Source organism: Narcine bancroftii, chromosome 1 (genome assembly GCF_036971445.1).
Source record: "Narcine bancroftii isolate sNarBan1 chromosome 1, sNarBan1.hap1, whole genome shotgun sequence".
Lineage (NCBI taxonomy): Eukaryota > Metazoa > Chordata > Chondrichthyes > Torpediniformes > Narcinidae > Narcine > Narcine bancroftii.
In genome coordinates, this window is record NC_091469.1 from 201,841,514 (window position 1) to 201,861,750 (window position 20,237).

Genomic DNA, 20,237 nt, shown 5'->3' on the forward strand with positions numbered 1-20,237 from the left:
GCGCGTCACTGGCCCGGGGTGGGCCAGTCAGTCCCAAAATGGCGCCTCTGGATCTGGACAAGTATGTGGAGATAGCTCGGCAGTGCAAATACCTTCCGGAAAATGATCTGAAGGTAACGAGCTGGCATATTTACCCCATCCTTTAACTCCATTCCCGCCTTCTGACCAGCCGCATCCGCTTGGATGGCGGACAAATTTGTACGAGCTGTCAAATTGTGGAGCTCTACCTTGTACAGTATGTAGAGGCCTTTCCTGAATGCGATATCCGCTCTGAGAATGTACTATAAATACAATAAGAGGGGGGAGGGAAGAGAAAAGAACTGGTTCTCTGCGTTGACTATTAAATGTGGCCCAAAATAAAACGTTTGAAATGCCGACCATCCCCACTAGTCGAAGGTGCCGCCAGCGAACAGCTTCGCCGTCTGCACTGGCATCTCTGAACACAACAAGATTGTTAAATTTGTTCGGTTTACTGGTGGCCAAAGGATGGGGAAAGAGACCTTATTTTTTAAAGGATGGTTGTAATATGGCTGGAAAGCTATGTGTTGTGGCTTTTCAGTCCGCTGCTTACCAGAGGCGTTCACTCTTGTTTTTGATCTCTTTGAGGTGAAATACGAAAGTTTGCAGACGCTGCGATTGTAGTTTAAAACACACAGGTGCTGTATGAACTCAACCGGTCTCACAGCGTCCATAGGAGGTTAAGATATATTACCGACGTTTCGGGTCTGAGACCTTACTCGTACCTTGACGAAGGGCTCCGTCGGTAATATATCTTGACCTCCCATGGACTCTGCGAGACCGGCTGAGTTCCTCCAACATCTGTGTGCTTTTACTTTCAGAAGGGTCGGTTTTGCTTTATGTTGCATCCAAGCAAAAGTTGCGTAAGTTATTTTTTGTAATGTGTTAGAAACCGTATCATGACCAATTGTTGCCAAATCAAAAATAACACCAGATGAAGCATTGTTTTAGGAGGAAAAAGTGATAAATCAACACCTACCCCTTGCATTTAATATGGTACAACATCCTAAAGTCCTTCACACTATGTGTGTGGTTGGGGTGGGGGGTGGGGGGGGGGTTTGGTGGGGAATACTTTTTTTATTGGTTACAGTGTGGGTAAATTTCAAAACTGGTTCTATCTAGTTGTATTCCATTTGCTACTACATAACTTTAAAGAGTTAGAATTTATTGCCACGAAATTCATTGTTTTGTGGCAGCATTATTGTGCCTTTCATGTGGGAGGGAAAATGCTATAAATTACATTTTTTTAAAAAATAGATTGGTCCAAAAGAAGAGGAAAACGTAAAGTAGTGTCTGGTTCATTGTCCATTCAGAAATCTGATGGTAGAGGAGAAGAAGTTGTTTTTGTACTATTGGGTCTTCAGGCTCCTGTACCTACTTCCTGATGATATCAGTGAGCAGAGGGTGGTGAGGGTCCTTAATGATAGAGGCTGCTTTTTTGAGGCACTGCCTCTTGTAGATGTCCTTAATGGAATGAAGACTAATGCCCATGATGGTGCTGGCCAAGTTCACAACACTCTAGCCTTTTCCTGTCCTGTGCATTATCACTTCCATTCCTCTCCTGTATGCTTCCTCCTTGCCATCTGTTAGTCTGCTGCTGTCCAAGGTGTCATTGGCAAATTTGGAGATGGCATTTGAATTGTGCCTGGCCACACGATCATGGGTGCAGAAGGAATGGAGCAGTGGGCTAAGCATGGATGCATGCTTGAGATGTGCCTATGTTGATTCAGTGAACAGGAGACATTGTTACTGATTCGCAATGACTGTGGTCTTCGATGAGGAAGTCAAGGATCTGGTTGCTGAGGGAGGTGCAGAGGCCCAGGTTTTGAAGCTTGCTGACCAGTACTGAGGGGATGATGGTGTTGAAAGCTAGGCTGTAATTGATGAAAAGCAAACGGATGTACGCATTGCTCTTGTCTATGTGATCTATGGCTGAGTGAAGAGCCAATGAGATTTCATCTGCTGTGGAGCGATTGTGGTGGTTGGCAAATTGCAGTGGGTCCAGTTCTTGGCCATTGAAAAAGAAATCTTTATAAATTTACATAAAAAGAAAATGGCAAGTTATTTGTAAAACAGCCATGTTAGTTGATATTTACTAATTCTTTCTCAGTGAGTGGCTAATAACTAATGTCACCTAGCCTAATATTGTCTAGTGGAGACACCACCATGGTTACACCACCATGGTCTGAACTCTAATTCTGGTGGAAAGCACCCAAGATGCACACAACATATACATGTGTGCTTGAGTGACTTTCTTCAGACCACCATTCAATAATGAATAAAAAACAATTACTAATTTAAAAATTGTGCAATTTCCTTTTTATTTATAGAAGTGTGTAGAAATGAAACATCTTTTGTGATTGTGTTTAATTACTTTCATTTAGATTATTTGTAATTCCAGTAACCACTTCCACAAGTCTCAGTAGCTCTATGTAGCTAATGGCTAATCATGGAATCACAGCCTATAGGCCTTCTTTTGTCTTGCCTAAATTTGTGCCAGCTGTTTCAAAGGGCATTCCAGATATATTTGCCCATATTGCAATGTATTTCTCCTTCATGCATTAATTTTTTTTAAATTGAAGCTGAATCCACTACCTCATTAGCTTGTGCATTCCACTTCACCTAGATTCTTGAAGATCATCATTTTCTCCATGCATGACAGTAATTCCTCATTCCTTCAAACATTCTTATGAGAGCTTTCTGCATCTATTCAAAGCTTTCATATCCTTCCCAAAGAACAGGGCTGGAATTGGATACAATGCACTCAATGGAACCAAGCTAATATACAAGCTTAGCATTGTCACCAGGTCCCATATGCAACTTTAACTGTCTTGCCTGTGCTACCTTCAGAACTTTACACATAAACACAACAGGTGAGTTTATTTTTGCAATCCTTGGAAAATTGTACCATTTAAGCTTGTATTGTTTCTCCCTCCAAAAAATACTATCATCTCAGACTTTCAATGTGGGTCTTAACAGTTATGTCTCCTCATTCTACCTGCCTATTTATTTATAAATTGCAAGGATAAAAGCAAAATATTAAAAGATATCAGTAGGTTAAGCAATTGAGCATGTGTTTTAGGAGATGGACAAAAATGAGGTCGTACACTTTGGATCTAGTGAGGATGGAGTACTTTCTAAATGGCACAAGTCAGGAAGCAAGAGGTTCAAAGACATTTGGTCCATGTACAAAGGATTAGGGTTAAAGTGTAATGAACTAGTATTTAAGATCAACAATTGAATCATGATCTGTCTATCTTGAGAACTAAAATAGAAAGTGTATACAACTTCCCATCCAATTTGTACATGGAATATTGTGGAATGTTTTGTATACAAGACTTGGAAAAATAGTGACAATTATGGATCAAAATAAGTGGATCGAGATTGTTCTTGCAAGAAACAATTAGGTAAATTAGGGTTGATTCTGAAATTTGAGATAAGAAGCAAAAGTGAAATGAACTCTGAGATCAAGTGTTTCTGAATATTGTACACTGTCGTTTACAACTCCCACCTAATTCCTAATTCATCTAATCTCCAAATTATTAGTTTTTTTATTAGAAACAGTAGACACCCTAGTGGATGTATCAAATGGTCCTAAAATGGCCATTCACTACTTGTTTGAATTTTGTAACACTATTAATATATGCATTTCTCAGAGTACATTTACAAAAAGTGTGCATTCCTAAGAAACAATTTTTGTAAAATTTGAAGTAATGTAAAACCAAGCTGCCCTAGCCTCATCCACTCTGTTGATTACATCAAAAAATTATAACAAATTAAACATTTTGTCTTTGTATGTGCTGACTTTCTTTTATTAGTGTACAATTGTGAAAGTGACTGTTATTTTCTTATCTCCATCATTGCTTCGAAAAACTTTAGTATTAGTATTAAACCTACAGATGTATATATACTTCCCTTTTAAATTGAAAATGAGTGTAGTATTTTCAGTTTTCAGATTTATTGCCAGAGTACATGCATGACATCATACAACTCCGATTCCTTTTTTCTGCAGGCATGGCAGAATTACCACTAATTGATAGTGCAAAAGTAAACTGAACACAGTGTTAACATGTAAACAAATAAAAGAACTGTAAACAGACAATGAATGTAAACTGTGCAATGCAGAGAGAACAAAAAGAAAATCAATAAAGTGCACAAGTAAGAGTCCTTAAGTGAGTCTCTGATTTAAGTTTGTCATTGAGAACTCTGATGGTGGAGGGGTAGCAGCTATTCCTGAACCTGGTGGTATGGGTCTTGTGGCACCTATTCCTTCTTTCTGATGGCAACAGCGAGAACAGAGCATATGTTGGTTGGTGTGGGTCTTTGATGATTGCTGCTGCCCTCTGACAGATGTAGATGTACTTGGTAGTAGGGAGGGTTTTGCCTGTGATGTGTTGGGCTGTGTCCACTGCCTTTTGGAGAGCTTTGCACTCAGGCGTATTGGTGTTTCAATACAAGACCATGAAGTAGCTGGTCAGCACACTTTCCACCACACCTCTGTAGAAATTTGCCAGGGTTTCTGGTGTCCTACGAAACCTCCACAATCTCCTGAGGAAGTAGAGGCGCTGATGTGCTTTCTTCACTTTGCCATTGGTGTGTTGGGTCCAGGAAATATCCTCTGAGATAGTGACTCCCAAGAACTTAAATTTGCTTACTCCCTCCACCTCTGATCCCCCAAAGATCACTGGATTGTATACCTCTGGCTTTTACTCCTTGTCCTACGAGAGTTGGTACTTGGAAGTTCATGGCTCCTACATTTATGATCTTTACATTTAACTCCTTCAGCAATTTTTAATATATTGCATGTAGTTTGGCAGATAATAATATCAAGTTTTTGTTCCTTTCATTCTTAGTGTGAGAATGATATCACGTAATTTGTTCTTATTGATTCTAATGCACTGATTGTTTGTGTAAATAAACAATACTATAAATTAATTTGATTTTAAAGTGACATCTTTTTGTAGATTTTTTTAAGATGACTATTTCTATACATTGTTTAATTATGAAGACTACAGGAGTCTTTGCAGATTGATTTTTTTTCAGTTCATCAACAATAACTTGTATTTATATGGTTCCTTTTAAAAATATTCCCAAGGAGCTTCAGATTTGTTATCAAACAAAATTCAACATTAAGTCTCAAGGAGATAATCAAGCACAAGTTCTAAGATTTGCTACAAACAAGAGAAACTGAGGTTTTAGAATATGTCTTCTGTTGTGGAGATATTAGTTATGGAGATGAATAGTTTATTCTCACTGGAATATTGGAGGTTTGCTTTGAAAAGGTTCATACTATTGAGGAGCATGGATGGGGAGGGAGTGGGTAGTCTTTTTCCCAAGGAAAGGGAGTCCAGACAAGGGGGCATAGGTTTAAGGATAGAGGGGAGAAATGTAAAGGACATGAGGATGGATGGTGGTTATCTGGAATGTGTTGTAAGAGAAAGTGGTAGTGACAGATCCAGTTGCATTTAAAAGACTTTTGGGCAAGTACTTTGACAGGAAAGGCTTGGGACCTAATGCAGGCAAATGAAATTCACATAGATGGGCATGCTGAGATGTTCTCAACATGGATGAGGTAGCCTAAAAGGGCCTGTTTCTGTTTTGTTCAATTCAATTATAATGGAGAGCATTGGATGTGTAGATATTTTGGATGCTTGTAGGACTGGAGATTAGCAAGGGGGAGAAGCTATTGAAGGGATTCAAACCAAGAATGAGAATTTTAAAATCATAACTATTCTTTACAGATGCGATTTGCTCAAATTAATAATAACAGATCGTCTTTTTTGGAATATTTTAATTAAAAATCCATACATGCAGTAACAATAGCTATTTTAATACAAATTGGTGGTTTTCATCCCACCTGTAAAGCTCCTCCCTCCCATCCAAGAACCTCTTCAAAGAAACAATATACAGTATGAAAAAATATAACTTTATAGGTATTTAAAAGAAATCTTTGGATTGCGGAGAAAGATGTCATCCAGTACAAATCACCAGATCTAACATAAGCATACAGAGGAGAATCCCGCAGGTCTAGAGGGATAAGAAGGATATCATTACAAATTTAATTCCATTATTTGGATGTACAGGCACCAGATTTGTGAAAAGATGGGGTATTTATTTCTTAAATTATAAAAGATTTTTTGTTATAAAGGAATACAACTTTGAATTTCAGCATGCCACCTTGGCATAGTCAAATGGAGAGCATTGGATGTGTAGATATTGCAATGCATTTCCTTGCTAATGCTAATTTAACAAGTTCCAATTGATAATTAATTTCAATTTGGGTCTTGTACCTTGAATATTTCCAAATAAAAATAAATCAGGACTTTGCGGAAAAGCAATTTCTGTAACTTGTTCCAAAAGGTTATGTAAAACCTGCCAAAAGGGTTACACATTGAATGTGTAAAGGATCCCACATCTTCACCCCCACCTAAAACATTGGTTTGATAAATCTAATTTCAATCTATTCAACTTTTGTGGTGTAAGATATAATTGATGTAAGATATAGATAACTTCAATATAATTTTTACATTAATGGTATTAGTCATACAATCCCTACATAAATTTTCCCACATTTGTTGATCATTTATAATATTCATCTGTTTCCCATCTTTGACTAGATCGATGTAATCCTAGTTTAGAAGTTCCTGCTTGTAATAATTAATAAAACAAAGAAGTGATTTTTTTTTCAACAATTCCACTCCTAATAAGTTCTATTTCAGTGCAACTAGACAGAAACATAGTTAGTCCAAGCTTATCCCTCAAATATTCTCTTAACTGAAAATGGCAAAAAAAAGTATTATGTGGTGTAGCATATTTGTTTCTTAATTGCTTAAAACCATATACTCTTGTAAAAGCTAAAAGAGGGCTTTGGATCAATGGCATTTTAGGTGATATTGACCCGCCACCAATATCATGATTTATTTTATTCCAAACATTAAGCAAATGTTTCAATAATGGTGTCTCTTTATTAACAACCAACAATTTCAATTCCAACATATATAAATTCTTCTGCTTTCTTCTCTCCTATTTTATTCAATTCGCTATTGCTGATTTTTTTTTCCAAAAAAGAAGCAAGAAATTTCATCTGTGCTACTTGATGATAATTTCTAAAATTACTAGCTGTAAACCTCCCAATTTGTATTTCCACGTTAACTTCTCTATAGAAACTCTTGATATTTTACCTTTTCAAAGAAATTTCCTTACTTGTTTATTTAATTCTTAAAATAATTTTGAGGTATTAAAATTGGTAACCTCAGGAAAAGATGTTGCATTCTTGGAAGTATATTCATATTTATACAATTCACCCTTCCAGCTAGAGTTATAAGTAGCTGATTGTATGTCTGTTGATAAAATATAGTCGCATATTTATTGGAAGAGGTTTATGATACTTCCCCCCACCCCCCGAGAAAAATTAGGTATTAGAAGACTGCAGTTCAAGTCTTTTCCTGTCAAGCAATAGTTTTAAAACAGACATTAAATTTACTAATGTTGATGGTCTTTTAATTGTCTCACTCTGCTTTTTTTAAATCAATTCTAAAGTGAATGTGAACTGATTTTCCAACTTCTATGTGTGATGCAGACTATCTGACCAATCACCTCTCTAAAAGACTCCCATACTCAGTTAGATTGAATGATTAATGACTTCTTTTGGAGCCTGTATGATCGTTTTTCTTTGGAAATATATCACCTTTATTAATTGAAATAATTTACTTTTATGCTTAGCGTCTCTGCGACTATGTGTGTGACTTGCTTTTGGAAGAGTCTAATGTCCAACCAGTGTCTACACCAGTTACAGTCTGTGGGGACATACATGGGCAGGTAAATTTAAATTATTTGAAGACTTAATCTTTCTTGAATGCAGCTATTCCAGATTTTTAATAACTGCTTAATAATTGTTGGTTAACTATTTAAATCTTTTGTTTTAATGCAAATTACAATCTTTGATTTTCATTGTTGGGTGGGATGCTAACTTTGGAACAAGCAACAATGGCATGAGTTATTAAAATTAATTATTTTACTTGATTAAAGCTGATTTTGAGATTGTTGCTTGGGTATGAAATCTTTGCTATTTTGAAGTATGTATATTCCAAAAGAGTTCCTCAGTGTGACAATTTTCCTTAAGTCCCAAAAGAGTTTTGTGTTTTTGCCCTTCACCTTTTATTTTTTGCCATTTGAACAGATTAGATTCAGATCAAATTTCAGTTTTATTGTCAGAGTATATACATGACAACTCCTACAACTCTGAGATTTTTCCTGCTTCAGGCCAGGCAGAATTACCACTTATTGGCAGTACAAAAAAAAGGACTCAATGTACACATGTAAACAAATAGAATAATGTAAACAAACTGAGCAATACAGAGAAAAAAAATCAAAGTGCAAAAATAAGTCCTTAAATGAGTTCCTGATTGGGATTGTTGTTGAGGAGTCTGATGGTGGAGTGGTAGGAGCTGTTCCTGAACCTAGTGTTGTGAGTCTTGTGGTACCTGTACCTCTTTCCTGATGAAAGCAGTGATAACAGAATGTGTCCTGAGTGATGTGGATCCTTGATGATTGCTGCTGCTCTCTGGCAGCAGTGTTCCCTGTAGATGTTCTCAATGATGGGAAGAGTTTTATCCATATGTCCTGGGCTGTGTCCACTACCTTTTGGAGGGCTTTTCACTCAGGGGTACTGATGTCCCCATACCAGACCACAATGCAGCTGGTCAGCACACTTTCCACCACACATCTGTAGAAATTTGCCAGGGTTTCTGATGTCATGCCAAACCTCCACAAACTCCTGAAGATGTAGAGGTGCTCACGTGCTTTCTTTACAATACAATTTGTGTGTTGGGTCCAGGAAAAATCCTCTGAGATAGTGACTCCCAAGAACTTAAATTTGCTCACCCTCTCCATCTCTGATTTCCCCCAATAATTAATGGATCATACACCTCTGGTTTTCCCTTCCTGAAGTCAACAATCAGCTCCTTGGTTTTGGTGACATTAAGTGCGAGGTTGCTGTTGGTACACAATTCAGCCATGTTTTTTTTCAATCTCCCTCCTGTATGCCGACTCATTCCCCATTTTCATACATCCCACAATTGTGGTATCATGAATGAACTTGTAGATGCTGTTGTTGTTTTACTGAACCACACAGTCATTGGTGTAAAGTGAGTAGACCAGGGAACTAAGAATGCAGCCCTGTAGTGCTCCTGTACTGATGGAGATTGTGGAAGAGATGTTCTTACCAATCCTCACTGATTGTGGTGGGGTGGGGTGGGGTGGAGTGTTGGATCCCAGATCTTGGAGTTTGCTGATCAATTTTGAGAGAATGATAAATACCAACATGTAATTCATGAAGAGCATCCTATTGAGACTTAGATGAATATTAAAAGTTTACTAATACTCTAGAGGGTGTTTTATGAATGTTTGGCATATGTGAAAGGCTAATATTAGTGTTTATGCAGTTGATAATTTGAGCATGTAGTGGTATGTGAAGTTTCTAGATGGAGAAATGGTGATGTATACAACCACAGAACATCCAATAATTCCCAACATTTTTGGAATAGATCTTCTGTTTTGAATGTACAAAATGTTCAAGCCCAAATATATTTTAATTTCTTTTCTACAGTTTTATGACTTGGGTGAGCTGTTCAGAACTGGAGGACAGGTTCCTGACACAAATTATATTTTTATGGTATGTATGTGAATTTCTTAAGCTTTGATTCAGTTGTAAATCTGACCTAGAAGATAAATATATGGTTTTGTAATTAGTAATACATTCTTATAAATAAACCTTTTGTGAAGATAACTAGTATATTGTGGGGTGGGTGGGAAATGCTTAGGCTATATGTAGATGTGAAATTGCAGATGTGCAATTTGGTCCAAAAAAAGACTGCTGGAGGATCTTGGGTTGAGCAGCATCTGTGGAGGGAAAAGTGATGGAGAGAGGAATTGTAAATGTTTTAGTTCAACCCTCTGCCTCAGAATATAGAAGGAAGATGGTGTAAAAAAGGAGAGGGGGAGGGCGAGACTAGTCTGTTGGTGATAAGTGGATGGTTGAAGAATGACAGTCAAATTGAGCCAGGAAAGGGATGCAATTAATGATTTTTTTTTGTTCCTATGCAGTGTTCGTCAACATCAAAAAATTAAAAATAAAGGTTCAAACTTTTTATAAATGCAAAATATTACTCAGGCTGGAAATCTGAAACAAGATAAAATTGTCCGAGAGAGAGGGAGGGGGGGAGGGGGGAAGGGGGGGAGGGGGGGAGGGTGGAGGGGGAGGGGGGAAGGGGAGGGGGGAGGGGGGAGGGGGAGGGGGGAGAGGGAGAGGGGAGGGAGGGAGGGAGGGAGAGGGGAGGGAGAGAGGGAGACACTTTCTTTCCCTCACCCCCCCCACTCCCCCACCCCCCCAACCCCCCCACCCCCCCACTCCCCCCACCCCCACCCCCCCCAACCCCCCAACCCCAACCAAACAGATGATGACCACCTTTGTGATTGCAACATTTTGTTCTCATTTTAAATTGTTAAGCCTCAAACTTTGGTTGTGTTATGTTAGTATTGCATTAGGTATAATAGATATTTAGCAAGATTCTAAAGTCAGGATCTGTGCTATTTATCAGTCCCAACCATTTCTAATGTCACCTGGGATAAATTATTTCCTTTTTTAAATCACTTGGAATGATAGCTGCAGAAGTGCTGGAGATACATCTACAGACGCTTAGTGACTCTGGGGGGGACCTCTCTTTTGCTTCTCTCTCTCTGACTGTAAGTAGCGCTTAGGAAATTTTAGCTGGTGATGAATCTGTCTGTCTTGCAGCAGGCAAAAAGAAATTTCATGTAATATGACACTGTTTTATTACTATGATAATAAATTGAATCTTTAATGCTAACATCTTTGCCATTTATAAAAACAGGGTGACTTTGTGGACAGAGGGTATTATAGTCTTGAAACTTTTACTTACCTCCTCGCATTGAAGGCAAAATGGCCTGATCGCATTACTCTTCTCAGAGGAAATCATGAAAGCAGGCAGATCACTCAAGTCTATGGGTTCTATGGTAATTAATTAATATACTTCTTTAAAGTTGCAAAGTTTTGAAGAAATTGTCTTCCTGCCAGTCACATTCTTCATGAATCTTTTTGTCAAATTCACTCTTTTGAATGTTCAATAAAAAAACTGAAACTGGTTTTCTTTAACAGATGAATGCCAAACAAAATATGGAAATGCTAATGCTTGGCGGTACTGTACCAAAGTTTTTGACATGCTCACAGTAGCAGCCGTAAGTAGATACTATTTTTTGTGATGTACCAGTGGTATATTCCCTGCAAGTTCAATGTGATGTTAGCATCCCTGTATGTGTTTACACTAGGGGGCACTGCATGGTATGAGGAACCAAAGTTGTTTGAATTACTTGAATGTGATATAATTTGTCAGGGCAGCAAATATCAATTTTGAGAAAGGATTCAAAAAGTTGCATAATGACAAGAATTTATTTGTTGGCTTAATTTGCTTCATTTGCTTTCCTGTTCTTTGAATTTTCTTGCAACTCACATGATGAAATTGTGGTTTCATTTGTTTCTTTTTGCTCAAAACATTAATGTTCATTTTGATAAATCTGTTTTAATTGCCTTTTTAGTGCTAGAAAACATTAAACAAATAAAATAAAACTGGACATCTTTTCATTAAATCTTAATTTACTCCCTGTAACTCTGTATTCAATATAGTGTTCTCATTGAGCATTTTAAACATGAACGTATTCTAAATCATAATACCTTACAGCACAAGGACAGACCCTTACCTATGTGTCTATTCTAACAGCCAAATTAAACTAAAATCCTGTTTGCACGTGATATATTTATGCATATTTATGTGTCTATCCAGAAGCCTCTTAAAATGCTGCTATTGAATCTGCTTCTACCAGGACTCCTGGCACCCCATTCCAGGCACCTACCACTCTACCCATACGTCTTTTAAACTCATCTCCCCATCTCATCTTAAATATAACCCCTCTAGTATGTGACAAAATGAATTCTCATGTTTCTTCTTAACATATTCAATTAACACCTTTTGTCTGTTGGTCTAGACTTCTCCCCTTCCCATTCTTCCCCCTTTCTCTCTCCAGTATTTAATTCTTGTACCTTGAAGGGCTCAGGCCTGAAACGTCAGTATTATACCTTTACCTCCTATGGATACTGCGAGATTGGCTGAGTTCCTCCAGCATTTCTGTGTTTTTAATGCAACCAATGAAGCGGGGCACATTTGCAAAAAATATTGACTGTTTTGCCATTTGTGCACCAAAATTTTATTGTGCATAATGAACAATCTATGTTAATGTACAAAAAGATGTTTTTTTTAATCTTATTTACTTGAAATGCACTGGGGTTCTCAGTAATCAACATAACCTGTGGAACAACATTGAACATGTGTTTTGATTATTGTATTTGCTACTTTTGGGCATGACCTCATTTTGAATCCAGTGTGGGTAAAAATAGTGCTTTTTAAAAAGATGTTTTGGCCCACTTTTAAAAGTACAACTGAATGAAATGTCTGTTTTACACACTTTGTAATTCCGAAATGAGGTGTGCATACTAATGTAAAATTGAAACAGTTGATCTCAATTTGTGTTTTGCATTAAAATATGGATGGAGTTCAAATTGTGGCTTTTTAGTTGTGGTCTCTGGAAAAGAGAGGAATAGCTTGGAAATCACCTTGAAATATCCACCAGATCCTCTCTCATGTATTAGTTTTCAATCCCCCAATACCTCTTTATTCTCCAACCTAGAATGTATTTTTCAGCCTTGTACATTTTATACAACCTGACTTTTTCCCACACCCTCCCCAAGTTCTTGTGCATTAGTTCCCTCCCTAAGCAGCCTCACTTCCGTGTGTACTTTAAAAATCTTCTGACATTTCAGATCTTCTATTTTCATTTTCTCCCTTGACACACATGCATTTTTTCCCTTGTGCCTCTTGAGTTTCTTGTAATGTTTTTCTGTATTAAAGACTAAGTTGTTTTTGATGATACTCTGGGGACTTGATATGAATCTAGTAGCCTGGTTTAAAAGGAAATAAAGAACATGGGCTTAGTTTGTTGGTAAATTAATATAATGTTCAGGTTATAAAAATTAGGTAGGGAATTGGTCACATTGAAGTCTCCTATTTTGTGCATAGGGCAGCAAAAGTAGACCATCCAACAAATGCTGAAACCTTTTTTAACAAAATGTGGACCACCCCTGTTTTTAATGGGATGCCTATTGTATGATAAAGGGTTACTGTGCTTTTTGGAAGGAATACAAGAAATGAGAACCTATTTTCAATGAAAAGATAGAGATAAAAAAGATAAAGAACAGAATAATTTGCAATGTATACCAAAAAAAATTGATCAATTTGTAAAATTGAATTTCATGGTGCTATACCCAGTTTTTTGGCATTCTGTTGCAGAAAGAGCTTTTAAAGATAAACAAAATGCTCCATGTCTTTTGAGCTAATTAATTTACTACATCAGTAAATTGAGATTTAACGAGTTTTGAACATTCTAATAGATTATTTTAAATAGTAAATTAGAATGATTTTTGAAACAAAGACATTTGGGATTGTGAGAGGGAAAGGAGTGGTAAAATGTTTTTTTTTGTTTGTCTTGTATAGTGAAATTCTGCTACAGATATAATGATTTGAATGGCTTTTTGCATTGTCTGAAGTTGATTGGTTCTTTAAAGCAAACTAAATTCAAAAGTCATTTTATTTTCCATCTCAGTTGATAGATGAACAAATATTGTGTGTCCATGGTGGACTTTCTCCTGATATCAAAACTCTAGATCAAATTCGAACCATAGAGCGTAACCAAGAGATCCCACATAAAGGAGCCTTCTGTGATCTAGTCTGGTCAGATCCTGAAGATGTCGATACCTGGGCTATTAGCCCTCGAGGTGCAGGCTGGCTCTTTGGAGCAAAGGTTACTAATGAGGTAAGCTGGGAAACTTCAGACTTGAAAGTGCTTCTATATGTTGAGGAACTGAGCAAACTTTATTTATAAAAAATATTGACATTTATCACGATTCACCATGATACTATCATTGTTTTATAATTGGTGTTCCACCATTTCATATTTTTATATATTTGCCTTAATAAGGTTCCTTTATATTGATATAACAATCTTTTTGCAGCTTGCGTGTGTTTTAATTTGGAAGACCTATCCATTTAAAGGTTGTCTAGCAAAAATATTTTGAGTTTCACAACAGAAGAGTTTTGAATTCACCTACTTTATATTTAGAATGATGAAAACCAATGGGCAATTATTTTTTTTTCCTCTGTTCATTACCCATCTCTCCCCATATTAAGATTGTAAATTGTAGACACTTGTAGGATAGAATATTAGCTTTAATTAGATGCATTGAATAAGAGTCGTAAAATTTCTCCTGCAGAATGTTATGATAAATGGATCTTGATGCAACCTGTTCCAACTTCCCATTGTTTATAGGTCAACCCTTAAAAACTGATTCAGCGTATAGGTCAACCTTCGACAAACCAAAAAAAAAACCCAGAGTACAACAAATTTTCATTGAAAATTTTATTGAACAAAATTTTTTATTAAACAAAAACACATTTAGAACCCTTCAAAATCACTATAATCATCTGAGACAAAGATCCAAAGACATGAATCCAAGCACATCCATACTCTCACTGTTTAAATAATCAACATATGGGTCCCTGTCTGTATCTTCAGCTTCGTTGTCAGTGTCCCACAATAAATCAACTTCCGTGCCCTCAATTGCATAAGAGATACCACACTTTTTAAATGATTTTATCACAGTTTCAATGTTCATTTTGGCCCATGCTTTGAGCACGAAGTCACACAGCATATCAAGTGATGCAGCATGTATTACCCCTCCTTTTGTAAAATACTTTTTTGCATTCAACATCCATGTATTCCAACTGCCATGAAAGTGTTATTTTGTGCTAAACTACTTTTAGTGTTCTCAGTTAAGTGGCTACGAAACATACCCCAGACCAGCAAACTCTGTTCATTGCGTAAACTGCTTGACTGCCTGTTCCACACATTATCTGTCCATAGTTTTACACCATTTCATCCTTCCATCCATCCTTTTTCATGAAAGTGTACAAAAATACCTGCTGGGAATTTTATTTTAGGTTTAATTTTGTGTTTGAAGATTACCAAGGGTCTTAACTTTGTCCTGTCAGCCATGCACCACGTTAAACCTGGTCCTTTCATGGACTATACTTCCACTCTCTATTGCCTATCATGTCAAAATTCATGGGGGTTTCATCGATGTTTCCTTTATTTGCCAATGCAAACTGGTGTTTCTGCCAGTTCTGTATAATGAACTGGTGAAAACTTAAACTTTATGATCAAGATCTTTTGGTAGTTACTGAGCAATTTTTATTATCATAATACCAGATTTTTCCTGTTCATGGTATGGCTGCTACTGTAGCTTCAGAATCTTCACTGAGGTCTGGATGCGACTTTGCCCACTTCGGTGCAAATGTTCTGATTTTATTTTGAATGACTCTGTAGGAATCTTGTCTCTGATCATGTACCCATTCTGCAATGTTATTTTCCAACACTGGCCAATGAGTGATTCCTCTTCTTATCGAACATTGCCTTTTTGGTATTTTTCTTAATCTCGTCTTTCTTCCTCTAATCTCTTACCAACTTCTCATGGATATCAAATTTTCTTGCAGCAACACTCTTGTTGGTTTTCTTGGCCATTTCTATCACTTTTATTTCAAAACTCACTTCATATTATCGTTACTTTGATGGAGCTTCCATGATTATTCTAATGTCACCTCCAGTCAATGCCTTACAGATCAATCATTACAATTTTTGGAGGGGGGTCGACTTGTACGCTGACAAATGCCCAACATCTCAGGGATTGCAATTTTAGGGGGTAGACATATGCCCAGATATATTAATAAACCCTTAAAATGAGGCTGAAAAAGGGGAGTTGACTGAGCTTGCAGGTGACTGAGCTTGCAGGTGACTGAGCTTGCAGGTGACTGAGCTTGCAGGTGACTGAGCTTGCAGGTGACTGAGCTTGCAGGTGACTGAGCTTGCAGGTGACTGAGCTTGCAGGTGACTGAGCTTGCAGGTGACTGAGCTTGCAGGTGACTGAGCTTGCAGGTGACTGAGCTTGCAGGTGACTGAGCTTGCAGGTGACTGAGCTTGCAGGTGACTGAGCTTGCAGGTGACTGAGCTTGCAGGTGACTGAGCTTGCAGGTGACTGAGCTTGCAGGTGACTGAGCTTGCAGGTGACTGAGCTTGCAGGTGACTGAGCTTGCAGGTGACTGAGCTTGCAGGTGACTGAGCTTGCAGGTGACTGAGCTTGCAGGTGACTGAGCTTGCAGGTGACTGAGCTTGCAGGTGACTGAGCTTGCAGGTGACTGAGCTTGCAGGTGACTGAGCTTGCAGGTGACTGAGCTTGCAGGTGACTGAGCTTGCAGGTGACTGAGCTTGCAGGTGACTGAGCTTGCAGGTGACTGAGCTTGCAGGTGACTGAGCTTGCAGGTGACTGAGCTTGCAGGTGACTGAGCTTGCAGGTGACTGAGCTTGCAGGTGACTGAGCTTGCAGGTGACTGAGCTTGCAGGTGACTGAGCTTGCAGGTGACTGAGCTTGCAGGTGACTGAGCTTGCAGGTGACTGAGCTTGCAGGTGACTGAGCTTGCAGGTGACTGAGCTTGCAGGTGACTGAGCTTGCAGGTGACTGAGCTTGCAGGTGACTGAGCTTGCAGGTGACTGAGCTTGCAGGTGACTGAGCTTGCAGGTGACTGAGCTTGCAGGTGACTGAGCTTGCAGGTGACTGAGCTTGCAGGTGACTGAGCTTGCAGGTGACTGAGCTTGCAGGTGACTGAGCTTGCAGGTGACTGAGCTTGCAGGTGACTGAGCTTGCAGGTGACTGAGCTTGCAGGTGACTGAGCTTGCAGGTGACTGAGCTTGCAGGTGACTGAGCTTGCAGGTGACTGAGCTTGCAGGTGACTGAGCTTGCAGGTGACTGAGCTTGCAGGTGACTGAGCTTGCAGGTGACTGAGCTTGCAGGTGACTGAGCTTGCAGGTGACTGAGCTTGCAGGTGACTGAGCTTGCAGGTGACTTGTACACCAAAATATACGGTAAATTGTGCTGTGCTTTTCTCTGCTGTGTAACTTTGGTATTTCAGTTAAATATATTTGCCATGGGCAATGTTTTAATGAATTCTAACTTTATTTGATACTTGTTTTGTAGTTTGTCCACATCAACAATTTGAAACTAATCTGTCGAGCACATCAGCTAGTTCACGAAGGATATAAATTCATGTTTGATGAAAAGTTGGTGACTGTATGGTCTGCTCCAAACTATTGCTACCGCTGTGGAAATATTGCATCAATCATGGTTTTCAACAACGTAAACTCAAGGGAGCCAAAGCTATTTCGAGCAGTTCCAGATTCAGAGCGTGTAATTCCACCAAGAACAACAACACCCTATTTCCTTTAAAATATGTTTTGCTTTTGGTCTACTTTTCATAAAATACAGTGTGCACAATGGACTGTAAACTTGCATTGTGTTGTGTAGACAAGATTCAAGATGTAGAATTTCAACCATTCTATCAAATTTTAAATGCTAAATTGAATAAAGTGGTCTAAAGGGCTGCCTTTTTCTTGTTTTTAATGCTAGCAGATATTGAGAAGCTGATTTATGTGCTCCAATAATTAAAAATTTTACATTAAGATTGTATTGATCAGTTTCAAATTTCAATGTATTTTAATATAATAATATGGTAACTATGACTCTCACGGGTTAAAATATTGGAAATAAACTGCTTTATTATTAAGGAATGTTTACAACCCTTTCTGAATTTTAATTGGTTAATGTACTCTTAACTTTTTGGGAGCTGGTGTTAAAACTGAAGAGTCATTTATATGCTGAAGCATGAAGTCTGGTACTTAATTAGACCATTTAATGTGCACATTTAGTATTCAGTGGTGCAAGTTATTTGATACTGTTTTTAGAAAATTTATATTTAGACCTTTAATATGTTATCTGTGTTAATATCTGAATATTTTAAGCTTCATCACTAACTAATTTATCAACAATGTTGAAGTAATTACAAATCTAATTTGTCTTTAGTTTGTTAATCTTGTTCATCAGGTTAACCTGAGAGTTTTTTGTGGGGGGGGGTGGGGAAGAGACATGACAATATACTGAACCTCTTATAGGAGTGAGGGCATAGGCATTGAGTTTGATCCTGTAATTTGTTCCAATTGCTATTAAACACGTGAGTCCTGGCAATCCATTCCACTGAGAGACAATTCACTTGATGCTATTTGCCTTCCTTTTTATTTCTTTCAAAGGTTACTTTGCAATTGTTAGCAAAGTTAAGATTTTGTCCGAATGAAATGAAGTTCTTGTGCATTTCCAAAGGTAGGATTATTCTAATGTGTGCTGTGTTGCACTGTAAACTTGGCTCCATGTTGACACACTTTTACCCATATAATTGTAGTGTCAGTTCTAACTCGGGTATATCATACAACCTAATTGTTTTAATCATTTTTGTGAGAGAGCATCACTTGCCACCCACCCTGGGGAACAGGATCTTTGGATGGTGTTCAAGGAAATGATTGAAATCTTAATCATTGGTATCTACAAATAATAATCTGAATTTTTTTTTAACTGGGAAGAGCATGATAGTCTGCCCCAATAAAGAATTATTTGGTGCTTTCTCTGTGCCCTCACTCAAAGAATAACTGCCAAATTGCAGTGTTGAAGAGCTATTGGAATTCTAACTCAGCAGAAAGGGAAGAAATGTGGGGGTTGGAAGACTTCTAAGTAAAAGAAATAAGGCCATGTCCAGATTGAATTCAACATTCTGTTGTATTGTCTTATTGGAGTGATTCCAAAAATATGTAAATTCCAAAAAAAAAACAATTTTCTGTGCGTAAATTAGAATGACAAAATTGATATGGATAAGTGACAGTTATGCTTTGATTATATGTTAGTTGATCATTTGTAATTCTTTAAGGTGTATGATCCATGTATTCTATAACTTGCTAAATGTGTATTTTGATTTTGAATGATTTGAAGAAGTGCCCTTGAAGCTCAAATGTTGACGTGATTTTTTTAATGCATGTATATTTAACTTGTGTTTTGGTAACTAATATGGCTATCAATTTATTATCGATAACCAGTGTTTTATAGAACATGGGGACCACCATAAACATTAGTGATTTTTTTTAACAGCTAAAGTATTTCTGATATGCCTTTGTTAAAGTTTGAAGACAACTTGTATTGATAATACACTATTAACAATACAATACAATCTATGGTTGCAAACAGAATTAGAAATGTACTGTATTGCCAAAGCCCTATATTTTGCCAGGTGTCTATTTTCCTTCAGCAGTCATTACCATTTGTAACTCTTCCAAGAATTTATCCTGCAAAGTAATGCATCTATATCTCCACATTCTTTACACAAATTAAAATTCCACCTTGTTACAGTACAAGTACAGAATAAGATTTATGACAATGTGATATCTTGTCACTTTGGCTTGGCTTCGCGGACGAAGATTTATGGAGGGGGTAAAAAGTCCCCATTTCATCAGATGCAAGGATCGACAATGAGATAGACAACAGACTCGCCAAGGCAAATAGCGCCTTTGGAAGACTACACAAAAGATTCTGGAAAAACAACCAACTGAAAAACCTCACAAAGATAAGCGTATACAGAGCCGTTGTCATACCCACACTCCTGTTCGGCTCCGAATCATGGGTCCTCTACCGGCACCACCTACGGCTCCTAGAACGCTTCCACCAGCGTTGTCTCCGCTCCATCCTCAACATCCATTGGAGCGCTCACACCCCTAACGTCGAGGTACTCGAGATGGCAGAGGTCGACAGCATCGAGTCCACGCTGCTGAAGATCCAGCTGCGCTGGATGGGTCACGTCTCCAGAATGGAGGACCATCGCCTTCCCAAGATCGTATTATATGGTGAGCTCTCCACTGGCCACCGTGACAGAGGTGCACCAAAGAAAAGGTACAAGGACTGCCTAAAGAAATCTCTTGGTGCCTGCCACATTGACCACCGCCAGTGGGCTGATAACGCCTCAAACCGTGCATCTTGGCGCCTCACAGTTTGGCGGGCAGCAGCCTCCTTTGAAGAAGACCGCAGAGCCCACCTCACTGACAAAAGGCAAAGGAGGAAAAACCCAACACCCAACCCCATAGTTATGGCACAATACAAGAGTAGGCCCACT

General features: G+C 38.1%; 1 protein-coding gene across 1 annotated transcript; it reads left to right on the forward strand.

Moving 5' to 3' along the window:
* Positions 1-2: 2 nt before the first annotated feature.
* ppp6c (protein phosphatase 6, catalytic subunit) lies at positions 3-19,086 on the forward strand. Its single transcript, XM_069888329.1, has 7 exons — positions 3-113; positions 7,741-7,836; positions 9,626-9,691; positions 10,911-11,052; positions 11,195-11,274; positions 13,750-13,959; positions 17,231-19,086. The coding sequence occupies exons 1-7, from the start codon at positions 39-41 to the stop codon at positions 17,477-17,479; spliced, it is 918 nt and encodes a 305-aa protein (XP_069744430.1). The 5' UTR covers positions 3-38; the 3' UTR covers positions 17,480-19,086.
* Positions 19,087-20,237: the final 1,151 nt, after the last annotated feature.

Excerpts from the sequence above, each read along its gene's own strand:
- ppp6c (XM_069888329.1), top strand. The coding sequence starts at position 39 with ATGGCGCCTCTGGATCTGGACAAGTATGTGGAGATAGCTCGGCAGTGC. Across the intron at positions 114-7,740 it reads TTCCGGAAAATGATCTGAAG|CGTCTCTGCGACTATGTGTG; the intron begins GTAACGAGCTGG and ends TTTTATGCTTAG. Across the intron at positions 11,053-11,194 it reads TCAAGTCTATGGGTTCTATG|ATGAATGCCAAACAAAATAT; the intron begins GTAATTAATTAA and ends TTTCTTTAACAG.